The sequence below is a fragment of the Taudactylus pleione genome, unplaced genomic scaffold (genome assembly GCF_031769625.1).
Source record: "Taudactylus pleione unplaced genomic scaffold, aTauple2 ptg000063l, whole genome shotgun sequence".
Classification (NCBI taxonomy): Eukaryota; Metazoa; Chordata; class Amphibia; order Anura; family Myobatrachidae; genus Taudactylus; species Taudactylus pleione.
Genome location: NW_028284465.1, coordinates 4,703,540 through 4,725,681, shown reverse-complemented (window position 1 = coordinate 4,725,681; position 22,142 = coordinate 4,703,540). Strand labels below are relative to the sequence as shown.

The 22,142-nt window shown below is 42.3% G+C and overlaps 1 protein-coding gene across 11 annotated transcripts in view; it reads right to left on the bottom strand.

The window, feature by feature from the left end:
• The window catches only part of OTOF (otoferlin), a 377,128-nt gene that overhangs the window by 49,171 nt on the left and 305,815 nt on the right, over positions 1 to 22,142 (bottom strand). For 7 of the 11 annotated variants that reach the window (XM_088465708.1, XM_088465710.1, XM_088465713.1 and 4 more), the window contains exons 23-32: positions 12,592 to 12,781; positions 11,587 to 11,711; positions 10,816 to 10,950; positions 9,523 to 9,684; positions 9,051 to 9,170; positions 8,777 to 8,938; positions 8,446 to 8,608; positions 5,775 to 5,905; positions 2,854 to 2,883; positions 1,504 to 1,629 (exon numbers count right to left, since the gene is read on the bottom strand). In XM_088465708.1, the coding sequence (XP_088321834.1) occupies positions 1,504 to 1,629; positions 2,854 to 2,883; positions 5,775 to 5,905; positions 8,446 to 8,608; positions 8,777 to 8,938; positions 9,051 to 9,170; positions 9,523 to 9,684; positions 10,816 to 10,950; positions 11,587 to 11,711; positions 12,592 to 12,781 (1,344 nt within the window). The remainder of the gene's footprint in view (positions 1 to 1,503; positions 1,630 to 2,853; positions 2,884 to 5,774; positions 5,906 to 8,445; positions 8,609 to 8,776; positions 8,939 to 9,050; positions 9,171 to 9,522; positions 9,685 to 10,815; positions 10,951 to 11,586; positions 11,712 to 12,591; positions 12,782 to 22,142) is intronic. The other 4 variants (XM_088465717.1, XM_088465719.1, XM_088465718.1 and 1 more) reach the window with 2 other exon arrangements.

Below are 22,142 nucleotides of genomic sequence, written 5' to 3'. Positions count from 1 at the left end.
CACTTTTATCCCATCCGTGGCACCTCAGCAAAATGCCTGCCCTGCTATGAACCCCAATTTGCGCCAGCCCCTCATGTCTAAGATCATCTAACCCTAATGTTATACATACATGCATGAGAAGCACAGAAAAGAGCTAGAAAGATGTTATTTATGCAAGATCTACAAATTCAATGTGCAGGGTCTGGGATCTGGGGTGCACAGTGAGTACTAGACCGCTTGGTGTGCAGGTGTGTGGCCCTGCCATTTACGCCTGTCTGCGTCAGGATGGGCGAATGGGGTGGGACTGGGGTGCGCTAATGTAGGACAAGTACTGTAAGTGTGTGTTCGCACATTATGCTCTCATTAACACTTTTAATATTTTATACAGTATATCATGTGTGACCATGATGGGCAGCCAATGAGAGATGGCCATCGTATAACTGGACACAATATGGCTGCCGGTACAGAATCTCTGCTTCAAACTTCTCAGGGCCAAAGCAATGACTAAGGGGAAATTGCCTGGGAAGGAAACAACGTTTTACAGGTCATGACCCTGCTTTGTATAGCCGCAATGAGCGATATAATCCCCACATGCCGCAATAAACACTTCACAGAGCATGAACAGTGCAGTATAGAGTTATTCCGGAGCAGTCAGCCACCCAGCCAGGTATACTGTACGTAATAACACAGATACGTTCATGGACAGAAACACAAGTTTTGCTGCAGGAACAAAGAGTCCCCTCTGTCATATAATAATATCATGTCTCACATTGATATTTAGGAGCTAATTTACTGCCAGACGGATCTTTGTGCGCGGACATAAATGGTGAGTTTTAGCGTACAGTCCATGCGCAGATGCGAATTTCTGCACGTCTGTGAATGTCCGTTCTATTCAAGACATTTTGGGGCAGGAACTGAGCAGCAACAATGCAGAATCTCAGAAGCGCCCTGACTTGTGAGAGTGTCATGGACGTGTATCTAAAGCTCTGTACCATTCTGGGTCATGTGTACGGAGAAGGGAATTCTGTTTGTGATAGATCTCTAGCACCCTGCATGGGACTGGTGCACGTGCCGATTCTAACGATGATGGTAACAGCGGTTGGCGTAAATTCAGTGGGCGGCAATTTAAAATTTAAATTTAATATCAAATGAACATATAAATCTCAATTTAAAAGTAAGGTAAAGTAAAAACAAAAAATTGTCATCTGATATTTTTTCCTTGTTAGATCCCTGATCTTTCTGGGCTTTGTGGAAGCGGACAGGACGACAGGACACCGGGAACATTGCTTCTTAGGATGTCCCCTGTTAGTCTCCACTGGCGGAGAGGAGCTGTGAGCCTGAGCCTAGCGATACCATGCTTTCACACTGGAGTGAGCTGGGCAGCACTTATTGCATTATAAAAGCCCTTTGTCGCTGGTGTGCACATAGTGTGGTGTTTACATGAACTGTTACCTGCCCATCGTGATATATATAATTACCAGACACTGATTACACTTTATAGCGCGCACCCACCCAACATCTCACCTCTTTCAGGGTTTCGATGGAAGCGAAGTACTTGGACCACCAGTCCAGCATGCTCTCGTCTGGCTCCTCTTCTTCAATTTCTTCCCCTTTCTTCTTTTTCTTCTTCTTTTCCTTTTCATCTTCGTTCTGGGACGTGACACAGGAAAAGTCAGAGAAGATCATCGGATAACAGGGCGGAAGGAGCACAGAACCCGCCTCCGCCGTGGGCATATAGACGATGTCATACTATGGACTGTTTGTAATCATGGCCAAATGCATAATAAAGAGGTTTATTGGGAACTATACATAAAAACAACACATATATTTATTTGGGAAATCTGTATAAAATAAATATTGTTACAAATAATTAAACAGCACTTTCGTTCATACATCTTCCAGCCAAACCGTCGTCCTGACAGCGGAATCGCTATGGCGTGATAGGAGAACAGCGTTTCCTATTCACTTCCTAACGCTCCACCGGCTGCGGCTGATATCGGCTCATTATACTAATCAGTTGCGCAGTTATCTGCAGTACGAGCATAACAATCTCATTATGGAACGTAACACATGGCCGTATGGCTTATTTCCATTGCCGGGGATACTGCCCAGCTCGCCTGTGCTCTCCGCACTGATCCATTTGTATCCATAGAGCAGCTTTGTGTCGTATCCCAGGGCAACAGGAATGAACATCTCGCCCTAATGTTATAAATACATGCACGAGAAGCACAGAAAAGAGCTAGAAAGATAAAGCAGTGTATTTAGTAAAAAAAATAAAATGTCAGGACGGCACCTTCAAGCCAATAAACTAGGATTGTGCAAAGGTTCAGGGTCCCTTTAATCTGGTCACAGTTACTGTGTGCACATATAGGAGAAGACCCCTGTACAGGAATGGAAATGATAGTGCTGATTTTGCATTCCCATTTATTAAAGTAAATTGATAATTATCGGATCTTTATTCACCGTAATGCTTTCGCAGATGGCTTTAATGAAACACAACTGAAGAGAAACTCTGTACACACCAATAGTGCGCCATTGTCACAAATCCGCGTAGTGTGGGAAACAATCCGCGCACACTGGAGTTGTGTCGCACAGGAGACAGCTGCCGTATCATAGGGAATTTACCAGATATCCGTTACTAAATATACCTCTTATATTTTGTTATTTCCATGCATTTCTGTATAATCGGACATGCAGTGTGCATAGAGAGCTGCTCAGTGTCCCTCCTTTAGTGCTCATCGGTAATGCGTTACTTTGTGCGCCATTCTCCTACTTTTCTGCACAAAGCAACAATTCTGAGTGACATGTCAAAGAGTCACAGTGTACAGCAGATTACGTGCGCGGTGCTTCATCACACGGTGACAATCCACTTACCACGTCTACCTTAACAACAGCGTCAGAATTCTGGAACACAAAGGCCGAGGGGGGAGATGGAAAGAAAACAAATGACGTTTACTGACACACGGCAATGACGATGGCGGACATGGCACAATGGGACACTGCACAAAATGGACAATTAACGGAACAGCAATAACAATACAATAGCGATATTATCATGTCTTATAATGTATCATGTCCTGGGATCCTGAATTGTATCATACAAAGTAACACAGACAGGTCTGGAACTCTGGGGTCTATGGGCCTGATACAGTGATGGGCGGAGTTGCAGAGCGGCACATAAGCGGTTGCGCAAATACGTCCATCTCAGACGCAAAATACAAAAAGAAGTGTCAAGACACCTCCATGCTGCATCTGCGATCCCAGCACTGCGACTGACATCACAGGCTGGGATCACCATCGCGATCATCGGCTGCTCCTCTGGTTAGGCTGCAGGAGCTAAAGCTTCCCGCAACCTGGCCGGTGCCCGGAATCTGCGTCGCCTACCCTGGCACGCCCCCCAAGCACCACAGCAAGTCAGACTTGCTGTGGCCTGGGAGGGGGGGTCTGCGAGAGAGATCGCAGGACCCATTCTGGGCATCCTCAAATGAACGTACATCTCTGAATTAGGCCCTATGTACTAACCCTTTGGAGAGAGATAAAGTACCAACCCATCAGCTCCTCTCTAGTATATAAAAGCGAAAATGTGTCCTTCTGTCCTTCTATACAAATCCACAGTTTACAAGCCAAGATCGTGAAATGTTACATACGAGTGTATTAAAACACGGCGGAGGCAACTAAAAAATGTTAAATGAAAATTAATTACTGTTCATTTTTAATTAATTAAAAAACACAATTTTTGCATAGCATTCGCCCTCTACAGGTCAGGTACGGAATTAGAAAAGGATTTAAGCTTATCTAATATTTTTTCTTTTCTATCTCTACTATCTACTATATAAAAGCGAAAATTTTTCCTTCTGTCTTTCTATACAAATCCACAGTTTACAAGCCAAGATCTCTCATGGTTCTACACCTAAAACACCAAAGAAGAACACAAGCATTGTCCTGTTTGGTTTATTGGTATATACAGATTTGGACACCATTCTTTTTGGGCCATCTGCAATGTCAATAATAAAAATATTATAATGTTATTTTTGTTTAATTTCATAATTTGATTTTATAACATGCATTTTGCTACATACTAAGGAATGATGGAATTTTATTCTGTAGCATATAATCTAAGTCTCTGAACATCATTTACTATGGCTCTTGCGTGGAGTTTATAGTACCTTTTAAATGCTGTATGAAGTTATAACCACTATTGATATTAAGCCAGGCTTATAATGAGTCTGAATATGGTAAAAATAGCTATCTGCATCCATGAGGAGAGATCCATCTGATTTAGAATCAGGCCCATAAAGATGGCATGTATACTGGGATGCAAAAACGCAGCTCTGCAGCACAAATTTTTATTTATACTTGATCATGCATCAGCTTACACAAGTAGATGGTGTCAACAGTAGTGACCAAACTTTTTTGTCTACCTCCTTGGTTGCTGGACCGCACTATGGAACGCAATTGGGCCTTATTCAGACCCGCTCGCGAGCGCTGAGCGCTCGCAAGCGGGTCGATGTTGGCCCAGCTCGCATGCGCATGAGGGAGCCGGCTCCGTCGTGCGCATGCACGAGATCCGGATAGCGACGGCCAAGCTGCCGCTCCGGGTCTCGCTACAATGGGGGCGTGCTGTCGATGGTGAGTGACAGCACGCCCCCTTTGGTGGGCGTGCCGGGGGTGTGGCTGCCCAGACGGAGGCGTTCGCATGGGAACGCCTACCGTCTGGGGCCGGCCCCACTGACATCACAAGTGATGTCAGCGGGAGTGCTCTTGACTCTGATACAGTCGAAAGCACTCCAGGGCTTGTGGCAACGAAACCCTACCACAAGGGTCTTGTCACAAGCCCGATGGTCGCGATGGTCTTGACCATCGCGACCATCTTTTTGGCCGCTAAATAAAAACAGAGGGACGGCCCTGATTCAGAGCGAGCGCTCTGTCAGAGCGTCCGGCTCTGAATCAGGGCCAGAAGCTACTTCCGGTTCATTCCTTTGTCAGTCCCTGAAGGGTAAAGCCGATTGGATGAATCTTATACATGTGGAGACCCTGAATGCCGGAAACAGCTGCACAAGGAACTGGAAGTAATTGCTGTACATTTCATAGTGCGATCCAGCAACCAGGAAGTACACAGTCATCCTGGTATCAGAGCAATAGCAGCTCTTGGCCGTGTTTACACTGTAGATCCGACAAATTTTGAATGCTTCTATCTCTGAAGTTTGCTGTACACCGTTACAGGTCCTACTTCCTTCGAAGACCTTAGGACTGTTGATGGGGAGGTTTGTCACACTTTTCGTGAGGCCTGCCTAAGGAGAGGTTTGTTGGAGGATGAGGTGTAAACAAACATTCTTAAAATCCCGGGCAACGCCGGGTACTCCAGCTAGTATGTAATATTTCAAACACAGCCTGCAACAGATCAGTTAGGAGCTGATTGGTTGGTACTTTATCTCCGTTCACTTTATCTCTCTCCAAGTCTTAGTACATAGACCCCACAATCAGCTAAAATATGAATTGGGTTCCAGACATTTATATAATATGATTCTGACAACCACATTTACTGTTTTTTAAAAGCAAATTCTGGATTTGGCATTTGATACAGATATATAAATAAAAAGGCAAACAATAGCATTATATAAATCAGGGGTAGGCAACCTATGGCACCCCAGCTGCTTGGGCACTATATTTCCCAGCATGCCTTGACACAGTTTTGCCGTTAGGGAATGCTAAAACTGTGGCAGGGCATGCTGGTATGTGTAGTCCCACAGGTTGCCCACCCCTGACATAAATCATGGTCATTGTTAAACACTCACCGCCTCCAGCTTCACCATGGTCTCCATTTTCTTGATGGGGACTTCGGGTTCCATGTTGACAACTATTTCACCTGTGGGGCGAGAGTAGGGCCCTCCGTTTGCCAGTACCAAATAGCCATTCACCAACTTAGCTGGACAGAGGACAGACAGGGACAGAGCAAAGAGCAGACTCAAGACGAGAGATAAAAGTAGCATGAAATCGTAGCTGGCGGAACAGTGTGAGATAAAGGCAGGCGAAACACGCAGTAATGCGGAAAACGGAATGGAAATAAGATCAAAGGCCAAATGTTGAAGGAATAACTGAAGGAGATCCCTGTGAGTGACAACCTACATAAACAAATTACAGCAACAAAATCACACTGATCATGAAAGGGGCTATTTCTGTCTGCGCTCAAACAACCAAATGTAACGGATAATAGTCATACATTGATTTGTTCAGGTTAACAGTAGTTCAGGAATGTCCATCAATGAAAAACAAATAGATTGTTCAGAAGAGTTTTTACCCATGAAACGCGTCGGGCACAACCTCTGATTTCTTTCCTGTGGCTTTTATGGTGGCATGTTATGTCCAGTGGATCCAAGTATCACAGACACATTCTGGGCACACTGAGATCCTATTTATTCTCAAGGAAAGTGTCCGCAAGTCACCTTGGTGCGTCGGGAGCAGTAGAGCTTTTTGTTTTGTTTTACCAAGAGTGTGTAAAGGCTGGTTGTCCTAAGGGAGAGGGGACCTCATGTTTTGGGGAGTACCCACGTCCCTACTAAAGATTCCAGTCCTGGGCTAACCAGTCAGGGCTGGTTGACATTATGGCAGCGGGACCCCACGCTGTGTGTCTCCCTGCTGCACTTCACCAGCCCTGGCTTGTTCAGCTTAGTACTGGATATTGAAATATAAGAGGGATCCCACACCATTTCCCCCCCTATTTTTTAACACCAGAGTAGACTAAGAGGCATGGGGCTGGTTATCATTCTGTCAGCACCCCCACAGCTATTTTTTTTAAACTTTTTTATTTTTTACATCAGAGCCTGCACAGATCCTACTGATCTAAGCAGTGCTTCAAACCCGTTGCGGATGCGCGTCAGTTTGTTGTCAGGTCTGCAGCAGGACAGGGGTTTTAATAATCGATGGGCATCAATGGCAGATTTAAAATGGCATCAAAACTGATGCTTAGTAAATAATGAAACTTTACATACTAAGGGGGGAATTCAATTAGCCCTATTCATTTAATGGGTGTGAAAAAGAGTGGCAGCCTCAGGATTTAACACCTGGGGCTATTCAATTAGAGCCCCTTTTTCTCGCCCGTTAAATCAACCTGCTAACGGCCGTTAACACATAGAATCCGGGATAAGTTCCCAGACCTACTGTATGTGTCACCATAGGGCCTGATTCAGAGATGGACGGTAATGCGATCTTAGATGCGATTTTGTCAGCATAGGTAATTGAAGTCCACCCATTTACAGTCGTCAACGACTTTCAGATTTGAACTTAGGGCCTGATTCAGACCCGCTCGCTAGATGCGTTCGCACGCATGCCAAAGTATGCAAATCCCATGATCGCACGGCAAGGCATTAGCACACCCACTATGTCTTGGCGCCAGATCGCGGTGTGTATTTAGACGCACACCAGCTTGACATAAGACGCCCACTTTCCCTTAGTAACACACATGATCTCCAGGAAGTGTATGCAACAATCAGTAACATCGAGTAACATCGGACCCATACGCAGCACTTGTGGCTGACCATAGCCTACCACAATCACTGCGAGTGCTGCTGTGTGTAATTCAGCCATGTGACGTGTACTATGATGCTGCGTCTTAATTATGCACGCCTCTGAAACGGCATTAGGACGCTCAAACACGCCTGCGTTCGCACCACCACTCCCCCGTTTCCATCGCCCATGCCCTGTCACCACCCACAGAGGGCACGACCTGTCACTCATTCTAGCGAAGCAGCTATGCGCTGCGTGCGAACGCTTCCCGATCGCATGGACTAGTTCGCACACGTGCACTGCGTCACATTGCAAACATCGGCAGGCTACGTGCGAATGCAGCCTAGCGAGCGGGTCTGAATCAGGTCCTTAAGCCCAAACCTGGGAGTTCTGTTTTCAGTGAATTGATTTACAAATACTTGATTTCTGGTTCCAAAAAAATAAATTGTTAAACAAAATCCGTTAACAGAAAAAAAAAATTAAAAAGTCATTTAAACCATACATTTGCCGGACTTTGCTGTTGTTACAAGAAACAATTTTGCTTCAAATCCCAATTTCTTTCTTTGCCTAAATCTCACCCACTGATCGCAAAATTGAAAGAAGCTGGAAGTTTGCCGATTTTCTCATCTCTAATTGTTATAAGGATTCAATATAACCTTCTTTATGCAAGTAACTTAATTATTATTATCGCCTGTGGATAAAGACCTGATAAATTTGGCCTATAAATACACATTCGCCTGTATCAGAATTGAGAATTGGTAGTTGCAGAACACAAGTCTGTGAGATCTAGACTGTAAGCTCTCAGGATCAGGAATCGCTATCCCCTCTGTCCAACATACGCGCATCCTCGTCATCCTCACATTGACCACACATATTTACAATTCTCCTGATTTGTTAGTCTGCCCCTTACAAATACTCGACGATGATTGTGATGATAACGCTCTGAATAATATCAAACGATACCTGTTGTGTTCCAGTTCTGAGATTTCTTGTCGGGGGGTCGGTAGATAAATTTGCGCAGTGAGCTGACAGCATGTGATCCCACCAGTGTATATCGTCCGAACGCCCGGCAATCCACCACCCGGACATTCAAGGGAGGATGAAGCAGCTCGTTCTCTGGCAGGTCCTGGGAAAAAACCCTGAAGATGTTTACACTACTCAACCACAAGTACCTCTTACATATCAGTAGAACATGAATAGGAACAGCCTCATAAAGTAGGTGACGTTGTAAAACCAAAAATAAGTGGTGTCGTACACTGTATACATCGTGCATATATTATTATTGTCCACTTACCACTTCAAACCATTTTACTAAAGTGCTAAAGTTTGGATTCTTCTTGTAGTTTTGGATGAGGGCCGACTGGACCCCTTTTCCGGCACATTCAATGTCCACTCTCGGCCTGTCCACCTGGGCAAGGTTGACCCTCTTGAGGTCTCTCAGCCCCCAGAAGAGGATCTAGAAACAGAGAAATTATACTGAATACATTCGCAGGCTAAACTGGAGCTCGGAACCACAGCACCAGGCAGTGATAACCTAACATCTAATCTAAACAGGACATCTCATATACCTCCACTCTGTATTTACTGAGGACGGGTCTGATGCCCATCGGGACTGGCAAGATGGGTCCTCTCTCCAGGTCTGTAGGTCCATCAATAGCTGGAAGGTCAGATTTACCAGCGGGACCAATCTACAATACAAATGACATTTGCTAGGTAAATAAAACATTGCTTACTGACACTATGGTATTATTGGTCTAGAACATGATTGTAAATTCTGTACAAACCAAACAATGCCAAATATGAAAAGAGTATAATGTTTATGTCTTTCTTCTGGTTCTTGTTATAAATAATAGGCTTATTCTGAATGTTAGTTTCTCCTGTAGACCTTTGCACATATACTGCACGTTCGTATGAAAGCTACGAGTGTAACTAACGCATTTCACTAATGTGCAAAGTCAGCCTGGATGCAGATGTGCGCTGAACCTTCGCGGTTTCACGGTAGAACTGGAAACCTCAATCCAACCAATGACCAGTCCATACCTGGAGCAGCTCAAAGGCGGCCAGCAGGTCTCCGGCAGTGGAGTTCCCACGGTATATCTGGTAATACTCCAGTTGCGGTGGGAACCTGGGTGGAGAATACCTTTCATCAGCCATTTTCACTACTGGCTTAGCAAACGTCCTGCCCATGAAATCCGCCTTTCCCTGAAAAACATAATATCATTATTACATATACTGGAACTGAGTATAGTGACAATAAGCTCACAGACACTCCATGATGCTAAGGCCACTCATCTTATTTGAATAAATACATTTATATATGTAATTTAGCCGTAATTATGGATGGTTTTTTATTGGCAGCTATGTGTACCCCAACATGCCAACTGCCTAACACACCCACAACCCAATGCACCCAGTCCCCAAGCACCTACTTCTTATGTTTCAGTATAAATAAGATACATATAATGTACAGTAAGATACAGCAGCAGACACATAAGATACAGTACGCCTCCCTAGGTAAGGGCCAAAGTGGAGTTTCCACAAAAAGAGATATAATAAGATGAGTACACTGACGCTTGCAGTGGTTTTGCTACATGAAGACCAACCAACGCGTTTCACCTTTCAGATGTACATTCCCCCCTGGGGGTTACACAAATAACCCTGAGTTGTGTCGAGGAATATGAAGAGATGGAGGACATTAAAGTTCTAGCAAAGTATCATATGGAACACCAGACAGATCATGTAGAATATTATTATTTTATTATTATCATTATGTATTTGTATAAAGGCCCTTACATACTAGACAATATTTTTAACGATTTGGCCAATTCCTGATGTTTCGGAACAAGACATCATTTAAATCATCAAGTGTGTACGCACTATGCGCGCTCCCACGGCATCGTCCGTCGCATCTTCAGATCTTTTGTACATGCAGGAAAGATCTGTCAATGACTCCCCGCAGATTGTGCAGTGTGTACGCACTACCGAACGACCAGGCGATACAGTTACCTTATAGAGTTAACGATCTAATCACCAAACAATGCAAGATATATCGCCTGGTCATTTGTTAGATTGCACAGTGCGTAGGCACTACATCGTTTGTCCGGGAATTCAAGGGAAATCGTTGACGACATTGCATCATTTGCAAGTCGTCTAGCGTGTACCTAACTTAAGGCACCACAAGGGATCCACAGAGCCGTACAAGGGGAACAACTGACAAGATACATAAGTACAGAATGAAACAAGCAGTACATAAATCTAGAGATGAACAATCACAGTGCGTAGAGGAGAGGGCCCTGCTCGTTCAAGCTTTACACCAGATGAAAATATACTTACCACTGTATCTTGATCGTAGACCTCAATGACTATAATGGGAGGATCATCTCTCATCTCATTTGCTTCTCCATAAAGTTCCACATTGTCAAACACCAGCAGCTGGTCCCAGGTCGGGCAGAGAGTCTCATTGAGCACCTGAGATAGAAATGAGTAAGTCTGGCAGCCTGGGCTCTCCCCATGCAGCAATCTCAGGCCTCACCTTCCCCTCTCGCAAGACTATTACATGTTTATGTCACTTTAATGTTGAATTTGAGATATTTTTATACCTGTTATCATGAAAAAATATTTCTCAAGTAACAATTTGTTATATGTATATTGATATTGCCTAAGAGTAGTTAAGTATGTATAGCGATGAGTATAAAGACACAGCACAGTGGGAGACTCCCCAATTTCTGGTGATTCTGAGACCGCTAATCACTTTGTGAATATGAAGCTAAAAAAAAAAAAACGCACAATAAAATTAGCTTTTAAAATGTTATTTTTAAAGAGTTAATTTTATTTAAAAAATTATAATTCCTGATTGAACACTAGAACGTATTAATATTTGCATTATAAACAACTTTTCATACCCCCTAGGGTACAAATCGTTATCAAAATTATTTCGTAAACACAGAACTATTGAACCCAACATAGCGGGTCAATCAGATGACGGAACCGCAGATTCGCTCATCTCTCGCCATGTATATTTACAGTTTGCAGTGACTGGAGATTGTAGCTCTCTGTGATGATAGTGGTCGATATGAGCTGCGCGGAGCCGCGTTCTGGACTCACCTCTGTGCACTGGCTCTGAGTATTGAAGAAGACTCTGGCGAATGGGTCGGAGAGGCCACTACTGTCTGCGGCGAACAAGCTGCGCGCCTGGTACATGTGCGCTCGTAACTGGAACACCTGCTTCTCTGGAAAACAGAGACAAACAATGACTGTACTGCACATGTATGTGGTATATGGATCATGTTCTGGGGTTGGGTGTGAGATGCCGACGGCCGGGAAACCGTCTGACTAAATCCCAACGCCGCAAGGCCGAATGCTGAAGATCCCAACTGGGGCTGGTAAGTACCCTAACCCTCCCCTCTCCCCCCCTATCCTCCCTTAGTGGTGCATAACCATAACCTCCTCCCGGTGGTGCCTAATCCTAACCTTCCACCGGGGGTGCCTAAATCTAACCACCCCTCCCCGCACCCTAAACCTAACCTCCCCCCCGGTGGTGCCTCATCCTAACCTCCCACCGGGGGTGCCTAATCCTAACCTCCCACCGGGGGTGCCTAAACCTAACCACCCCTCCCCGCACCCTAAACCTAACCCTCCCGGGGTGGTGCCTAACCCTAACCTCCCCCCAGGGGTGCCTAAACCAAACCCCCTCTCCCCGCACCCTAAACCTAACTCTCCCGAGGTGGTGCCTAAGCCTAAGTCCCCCCGGCGGTCCCTAAACCTAACTCTCCCCCTCGCGGCTAAGCGCTAACAGTTCCCGGATAACCTTCATTCGAGAAGTCGTCTGTCCAGATTCCGGCGTCGGGATATAGACGGGCGTCAGGATTTCAACGCCTGTCTTTAGTCCCGCGTCTGTATTTAGACGCCGGGATTTAGTCAGATGGCTTCCTGGCCATTGCCATTTTGACTGTATCCCATGTTCTGGACAGTACACACGTGTTGTGTGACCAGGGGACCGGAGGACTGACATATGGACAGGGTTAGATAGCCGCAGTGTCAGGTGTACGGTGCATACTGTACATGGAGACTGACAGTTACCTCAGACAGGACACCTCTATCAGCGCTTACTTGTATAGCTCAGGCTTATGGGCGGGAAACTCTGCAGGCCGGGTCCCTTCACTGCTTTAATCTCCTCAAATCCACATGGCAGACCGCACAGGAAGTCCTTCCGCTGCTTATTCAGGCCCAGCCACAGGTAGACCTCCATCTTAGCTTGTACCGTCCAACCGGCAGGGCCAAAGCCCCGTTTCCCGGGCAGCTGGAGGGATGGAGGAGATATTGAGGTCGGGTGAGACACATTATACGGCTCCTCAGAATCCAAATATTTAAATATGTACTAGGTACCCGGATTCAGAGCTGTACTAAATGCTGGTGTTTACAGATTTCAGCGATTCATGGAAAACTTCCTGCACCAGGACAGCACAATAATGAAATCATTAAAGTCAGTATCATGATTAAAAAAAAATGCTCTAATGATCCGATAACTTGGTGCTACCCCGATTCAGAAATATACCGTCTATTCACAAAAGAAAAAAGGGAATCAGCCATAGAAAGGGAGCACTCCTCCCTTCCACAAAATGAAGTCATTCAAATCTCTAAACTATATTAAATATCTTAAATATAAGGTATCCAAAACAACAGATATTATCACAGGCATATGTTGCGCCTTCACTTTGGTAAACATGAGTCCTATAACAGGGCTATAGGAAGAGAAATATCAAAAAGAGATTTATATTTAATAAGAGAGTGTAGTGTGATGAAAAGGTCATAGAATGTGAATAACGAGTATAAAATCAATCGCTGTGTGCTGTCATTATTTATATATAGTATAAACGTTAAGTGCTTGTGCTATGCAACATGTACAGTACCATGCAATGTCCGATCCTATAATTAATCTCTGTATTAAGACCTGGATATTCTGGGGGTCATTCAGACCCGGTCGTTAGCGCCGATGCGCTCAGACCGGGTCGATGGCCCCCCACAGAGCATGTGCATGACGGCGCCGGCGCCGACGCGCGCATGCGTGAGTCCCGCTACGACCGACAGTGCCGGTCATAGTGGGTCTCGATCCAAAGGGGGCGAGCTGTCGATGTTGATTGACAGCTCGCCACGTTTGGAAGGCGGGCCGGGGGGGTGGCAGCCCAAACGGAGGCGTTCCCATGGGAACGCCTGCCGTTTGGGGGAGGCCCCCACTGACATCACTAGTGATGTCAGTGGAGAGCTTCTGGCTCAGACAGAGCCAAAAGCTCTCCGGGGCTTACGACAAGGGAGACCCTACCCTAGGGTCTCGTCGTAAGCCCCGATGGTCGCGATGGTCTTGACCAACCCGACCATCACCTTAGGCGGTCGTAAGGCTGTGGGTGGTAACCCACAGCCTTACCACCGCAAAGGAGGACGTCTTGAAAATTCAAGAGGTCCTCCCCTCATTCAGACCGACCGCACGCTCTGTGCGACCGGCTCTGAATGAGGTCCTCAGTGTCTTAATGACTTTTTTATCATATATTTTTATAGCGGGGTTAGGTTTAGGCACCGGGGGGGGGGGTTAGCATTAGGGTGCGGGGAGGGGAGGTTAGGTTTAGGCATTAGGGGGGGAGGTTAGGTTTAGACACCGGGGAGGGGGTCTTAGGTTTAGGGTGCAGGGAGGGGAGGTTAGGTTTAGGCACTAGGAAGGGGGGGTTAGGTTTAGGCATCGGGGAGGGAAGGCTAGGGTTAGGATAGGGAAAAAAACATACCTTGCGTTCCTATAGGTGTCGGTATTCTGGCTGTCGGTATTCTGAACAGTGGCATCCCGACAGCCGGGATTTCATACCCAACCCGATACAAAGGTATCTTTCCCACAGTGTTGCTTAAATAACTGACAATCCTGTCCCAGCCTTAGCATACAGATACATTTGTAGCTATGTATCAGTGCTATTATTGAGAAGCATCTGTTTATGCTGTGTGCTGTGGCACCCTGTGTAATTAGCTCTATGTTCTTATTATACTGGCTCTCATAAAATGCACATATTGCCCGATTTAATTACTCAGAATGATTTTCATTAGAAAATACCATTGTCATATCAAGTGACATTTCTCTATCTGCACAAATAATTCCGAAGGGACTGATTCTCGGCACGTAAGCGGTGAGATCTAATACCAAAGATTTTATAATATGTATGAGAAGATGTCTTTAATATATGCCCCTTCTTATAACAGCTCTCGGTTCTAGATTATCTGATCTGCTTATGCTAAATTATCACAACAGTAGTCTGCAGGTATGTATTAGAATTCCAGTGCAGCATGCAGTATTTGCATTTAATAGGTTAGAACACCTCTCGTTTATAGATAATCTAGGCCAGCGTTTTTCGACTGCTGTGCAGCGGCACACTCGGTTGTTAAGTGTGCCGTGGGGACAGTGCTGTCATAGCCGGCGGTCAGATTAGTGCTGGTCCGGTCACACTGGCCATGCAGAGGGCTGATTACATCCTTCAAAGTTCCGTCCCCCAGAGTCCAGGCCCAGTAAGCACCAGGCGCTGTCACTGTCCTGTGCCGTTGTGGACATTGAGTGGGAGGTGCACCGGTTACCTGGAGCCTTCTCCCTGTAGTGTCAGTCCCATTCATTATCATTGTGTGCACATTATAACTGTGACCCCCCCCACAGGCTGCATCTGACATCACTCACTCAATGTAGTGTGTTTGTTCCTGTGGATGCCATTGGGGGTTTTATTCCTATGGAGGCCAATGTGGTGTGTTTTATTCCTGTGGAGGCCAATGTAGTGTGTTTTATTCCTGTGGAGGCCAATGTAGTGTGTTTTATTCCTGTGGAGGCCAATGTAGTGTGTTTTATTCCTGTGGAGGCCAATGTAGTGTGTTTTATTCCTGTGGAGGCCAATGTAGTGTGTTTTATTCCTGTGGAGGCCAATGTAGTGTGCTTTATTTCTGTGGAGGCCAATGTATGTGTGTTTTATTCCTGCAGGGGCCAATGTAGTGTGTTTTATTCCTGTGGGGGCCAATGTGTATGTTTTTTAATAGGTCGCGCATGCCGTATTACCGGATAGCGGGCCTTGGCAACTTTAAAATCTTGAGTAGTGTGCCTCAAGTTGAAAAAGGTTGAAAATCACTGATCTAGGCCGTTTATAGATAATCTGGGCTGCTTATGTTAGTTTATCACAATAGTAGCCTCCAGGTACGTATTGAAATTCCAGTGCGGCATGCAGTATCAGCAGTTGTGGGCTATCACTTTGTGCATACAGTCTTTCACGTTCCGGTACCATAAACTAGTGGATATATATGGGGGTATCAGTCTGACATAGTACAGTTCAGAATTTTAACATCTTAAAATCTATATCATGCAGACGGCACACAGCAGTGCCTGCCAACGCGCATTACGCTTGTCACAGCTTTCTCAAGGCTATAGATTTCCGCGTTTATCAGTAAGCTACATAGGCGTCTAAGTCGAACTGTGCATGCGTCAAGGTACATTACCGTAGTCGTATGCAGCTTTTACTCACAGTGTGACTGACAGTCAGGGAGCATTTGGAGGAGGTAGCGGGGAGTGTCGGCAAAAAACACAGGAGCGTCCCGACCATTTCCGGGGCGGGTCACATCCTTCGTCTATCTACAGTGTCTCATATCTATCTATCTATCTATCTATCTATCTATCTATCTATCTATCTATCTATCTCATATCGGAATGGGATTGAAATGCCAGCTCAAATCCCGACAGCGTCAGCCCGACAGGAGGAAATCCCGACAGTGGCAGGTAAGTCACCTAACCCTCCCCTCTCCTCCCCTAACCCTCCCTTAGGGGTGCCTAACCCTAAACTCCAGGGGTGGTGCCTAAACTCCTCTCCCCCACACCCCAAACCTAACCCTCCCGGGGGGTGCCTGACCCTAACCTCCCTCCAGCTACGTCTAACCCCCCTTCCCCTAGCCTAACTCTAACTCTCCCTGGGGGATGCCTAAGTCCCCCCGGGGTTGCCTAAACCTAGCCCCGTGGCTAAGTGCTAGAGACGACCGGACTCGCCTTGATCGGTCCGGTGTCCTTCGGCACTCCGGCGTCAGGATGAAGATGGGCAGCGGTATTTCGACGCCTCTCTTTTGTCCCTTGCCGGCCTTCCGGTGTCAGGATATAGACCGGCGATATTTAGTCTGCCGGTCTATTAACTACATAACCTCATATCTATCTCATATCTATCTATATATCTATCTATACATCTATCGTGGTGCTTGAAAGTTTGTGAACCCTTCTGAATTTTCTATATTTCTGCTGAAATTTGACCTAAAACTACCTCTAACCTTCACACAAGTCCTAAAAGTAAATAAAGAGAACAAATCAAACAAATGAGACAAAAAATTAGACGTGCTCATTTTTTTTATTGAGGAAACTTATCCAATATCACATATTTGTGAATGGCAAAAGTATGTGAACCTTTGCTTTCAGTATCTGGTATGACCCCCTTGTTCAGCAATAACTGGTTCTAAACATTTCTGGTAATTGTTGATTAGCCCTGAACATCGACTTGGAGGAATTTTACATTATTCCTCCGTACAAAACAGCTTAATCTCTGCTATGTTGGTGGGTTTCCTCCCATGAACTGCTCACTTCAGGTCCTTCCACAAAATTTTGATTGGATTAAGGTCAGGACTATGACTTGGCCATTCCAAAACGTTAAATGTATTTTTCTTTATCCATTCTTTGGTGGAATGACTTGTGTGCTTTGGGTCGTTGTCTTGCTACATAACCCACGTTCTGTTGAGATGCAGTTCATGGACAGAAGTCCTGACATTAGAATATTTTGGAATAATTCAGAATTTATTATTCCATCAATGATGGCAAGTTGTCCTGGGCCAGATGCAGCAAAACAGGCCCAAACCATGATACCACCACCACCGTGTGTCACAGATGATATGAGGTTTATGCTGGAATGCAGTGTTCTCCAATGTTTCTCCAAACAGAACGCTTTTCAATGAAACCAAAAAGCTCTATTTTGGACTCATCTGTCCACAAAACATTGTTCCAGTAGCTTTCTGGCTTGTCCATGTGATCTTTAGCAAACTGCAGAGGGGCAGCAATGTTCTTTTTGGAGAGCAGCAGCTTTCTCCTTGCAATCCTGCCATTCACACCATTGTTGTTCAGTGTCCTCCTTATGGAGGACTTATGAACATTAACATTAGCTAATGTGAGAAAGGCCCTCAGTTGCTTAGCGGTTACCTTGGGTTCCTTTGTGACCTTGCAAACTATTAGACGCCTCCTCCCTTTGTACACAGTCTGTCAGACTGTTGATTGGTGGAGCACAAACTCTTTAGAGATGGCTTTGTAACCTCTTCCAGCCTGAGGAGCATCAACAACTCTTCTTCTGAGGTCCTCAGAAATCTCCTTTGTTCGTGGCATGATACACTTCCACAAACATGTGTTGTGAACATCAGACTTTGATGGATCCCTGTTTCTTTTAAAAAGACAGGTTGTCCACTGACACCTGATTGTCATCCCATAGACTTTAATTTCACCTTCAAAATATCTGCTAAGCCTACAGAATCACATACTTTTGCCACTCACAGTTATGTGATATTGGATCATTTTCCTCAATAAAAAAATGAGCATGTCTAATTTTAATGTCTCATTTGTTTGATTTGGTTTCTCTTTATTTACTTTTGGGACTTGTGTAAAACTCTGAGGTAGTTTTAGGCCAAATGTCAGCAAAAATATAGAAAATTCAGAAGGGTTCACAAACTTTCAAGCACCACTGTATATATCTCATATCTATCTATCTATGCTACGTTACAGTGTTACAGCTGCTGACAATGTAACGTAGCATTTTGCACTGGCTCAGAGAACATAGGCATGCTGCATGTCATTGTAATCAGCAGAAATGGCTTGTGCTATAGATACACATCACTGTGTGAATAAGACGCATTTGAAGGTATAAAGTCGCACGAAAGACGATCAGTGCTACCGGGGAACACGGCACTCCTGCGCTATGTGTGGCACGACTTGTAGTACATGGAGGATAGATGTATGTGGACCCATCTGTATCTATATATCTAAAATCTATCTATTTATCTCAGATCTATCTATCTCATATCTACAGATGTGTCCTCATACATCTAGCCTCCTTGCGCGTTAAACAGTCCTTTTAATTGAGCTATGCTGTGGCGCGACTCGGTAGCGCCAAGCGTCTTTTTGTGCGACTTTGTACCTTTAACTGCGTCTTATTCACGCAGTGATGCGAATAGCTAGCACACGCTGTTTCTGCTAATTACAATGATATACAGTATGCCTATGTTCTGTGTGCGTCTGCGGCTGTATCTGCACGTGGCATGTTACGTTATAGTGTTACAGCCGCTGACACGGTAACGTAGCATTTCCCATGCAGATACACCCGCACTCACTCAGAAAGAACATAGGCATGCCGCATATCATTGTAATCAGCAGAAACGGCTTGTGCTAACTATATATCTCAGATCTATATATCTCATATCTATATATCTCATATCTATCTATCTATCTATCTATCTATCTATCTATCTCATATCTATCTATATATCTCATATCTATCTATCTATCTATCTATCTATCTATCTATCTATCTATCTATCTCATATCTATCTCATATCTATCTCATATCTATCTCATATCTATCTCATATCTATCTATCTAACCATCTCATATCTATCTATCTATCTATCTATCTATCTATCTATCTATCTATCTATCTATCTATCTATCTATCTATCTCATATCTAATATCTATCTCATATCTACCTATCTATCTATCTCATAACTATCTATCTCATAACTATCTATCTATATATCTCATATCTCATAACTATCTATCTATCTATCTAATATCTATCTATCTAATATCTATCCATCTCATAACTATTTATCTATCTCATATCTATCTATCTGTATATCTCATATCTATCAATCTAATATCTATCTATCTCGTATCTATCTATCTATCTATCTATCTACATATATATATCGTATCTATCTCATATCTATCTATCTCATATCTATCTGTATATCTCATATCTATCTATCTGTCTATCTATCTATCTGTATATCTCATTCATATATATATATATATATATATATATCTGTATATCTCATATCTATCTATCTGTCTATCTATCTGTATATCTCATATATATCTATCTCTCTGTATATCTCATAACTATCTATTTAATATCTATCTATCTATCTCATATCTATCTCATATCTATCTAATATCTATCTATCTATCTCATATCTATCTCATATCTATCTATATATCTCATATCTATCTATCTAATATACATCTATCTATCTAATATACATCTATCTATCTCTCATATCTATCTATGTATCTATCTCATATCTATCTATCTATCTATCTATCTCATATCTATCTATGTATCTATCTCATATCTATCTATCTCATATCTATGTATCTATCTCATATCTATCTATCTCTCATATCTATCTATCTATCTCATATCTATCTATCTAGCTCATATCTATCTATCTATCTCATATCTATCTATCTATCTCATATCAATCTATCTCATATCTATCTATGTATCTATCTCATATCTATCTATCTATCTATCTCTCTCTCTCTCATATCTATCTATCTATGTATCTATCTCATATCTATCTCTCTCTCTCATATCTATCCATCTATCTATCTATCTCTCTCATATCTATCTATCTCATATCTATGTATCTATCTCATATCTATCTATCTATCTCATATCTATCTATCTATCTCATATCTATCTATCTATCTATCTATCTATCTATCTATCTATCTATCTATCTATCTATCTCTCTCTCTCATATCTATCTATCTCATATCTATGTATCCATCTCATATCTAATATCTATCTCATATCTATCTATCTATCTATCTCATAACTATCTATCTCATAACTATCTATCTATATATCTCATATCTCATAACTATCTATCTATTATCTATCTATCTCATAACTATTTATCTATCTCATATCTATCTATCTGTATATCTCATATCTATCAATCTAATATCTATCTATCTTGTATCTATCTATCTATCTATCTATCTATCTATCTATCTATCTATCTATCTATATATATATATATATATATCGTATCTATCTCATATCTATCTATCTCATATCTATCTGTATATCTCATATCTATCTATCTGTCTATCTATCTATCTGTATATCTCATAGATATATATATATATATATCTGTATATCTCATATCTATCTATCTGTCTATCTGTATATCTCATATATATCTATCTCTCTGTATATCTCATATCTATCTATCTCATAACTATCTATTTAATATCTATCTATCTGTATATCTCATATCTATCTATCTAATATCTATCTATCTCATATCTATCTATATATCTCATATCTATCTATCTAATATACATCTATCTATCTATCTAATATACATCTATATATCTCATATCTATCTATCTAATATACATCTATCTATCTATCTATCTATCTATCTATCTATCTATCATATCTATCTATCTATCTATCTCTCATATCTATCTATCTATCTCATATCTATCTATATATCTCATATCTATCTATCTAATATACATCTATCTATCTAATATACATCTATCTATCTATCTCTCATATCTATCTATGTATCTATCTCATATCTATCTATCTATCTATCTCATATCTATCTATGTATCTATCTCATATCTATCTATCTCATATCTATGTATCTATCTCATATCTATCTATCTCTCATATCTATCTATCTATCTAGCTCATATCTATCTATCTAGCTCATATCTATCTATCTATCTATCTATCTATCTATCTATCTATCTATCTATCTATCTATCTATCTATCTCATATCTATCTATCTATTTCATATCAATCTATCTCATATCTATCTATGTATCTATCTCATATCTATCTATCTATCTATCTCTCTCTCATATCTATCTATCTATGTATCTATCTCATATCTATCTCTCTCTCTCATATCTATCCATCTATCTATCTATCTCTCTCATATCTATCTATCTCATATCTATGTATCTATCTCATATCTATCTATCTATCTCATATCTATCTATCTATCTATCTATCTATCTATCTATCTATCTATCTATCTCATATCTATCTATCTATCTATCTATCTATCTATCTATCTAATCTATCTATCCATCTCATATCTAATATCTATCTCATATCTATCTATCTATCTATCTATCTATCTATCTATCTATCTATCTCATAACTATCTATCTCATAACTATCTATCTATATATCTCATATCTCATAACTATCTATCTATTATCTATCTATCTCATAACTATTTATCTATCTCATATCTATCAATCTGTATCTCATATCTATCAATCTAATATCTATCTATCTTGTATCTATCTATCTATCTATCTATATATATATATCGTATCTATCTCATATCTATCTATCTCATATCTATCTGTATATCTCATATCTATCTATCTGTCTATCTATCTGTATATCTCATAGATATATATATATATATATATATCTGTATATCTCATATCTATCTATCTATCTGTATATCTCATAGATATATATATATATATATATATATACATATATATATATATATCTGTATATCTCATATCTATCT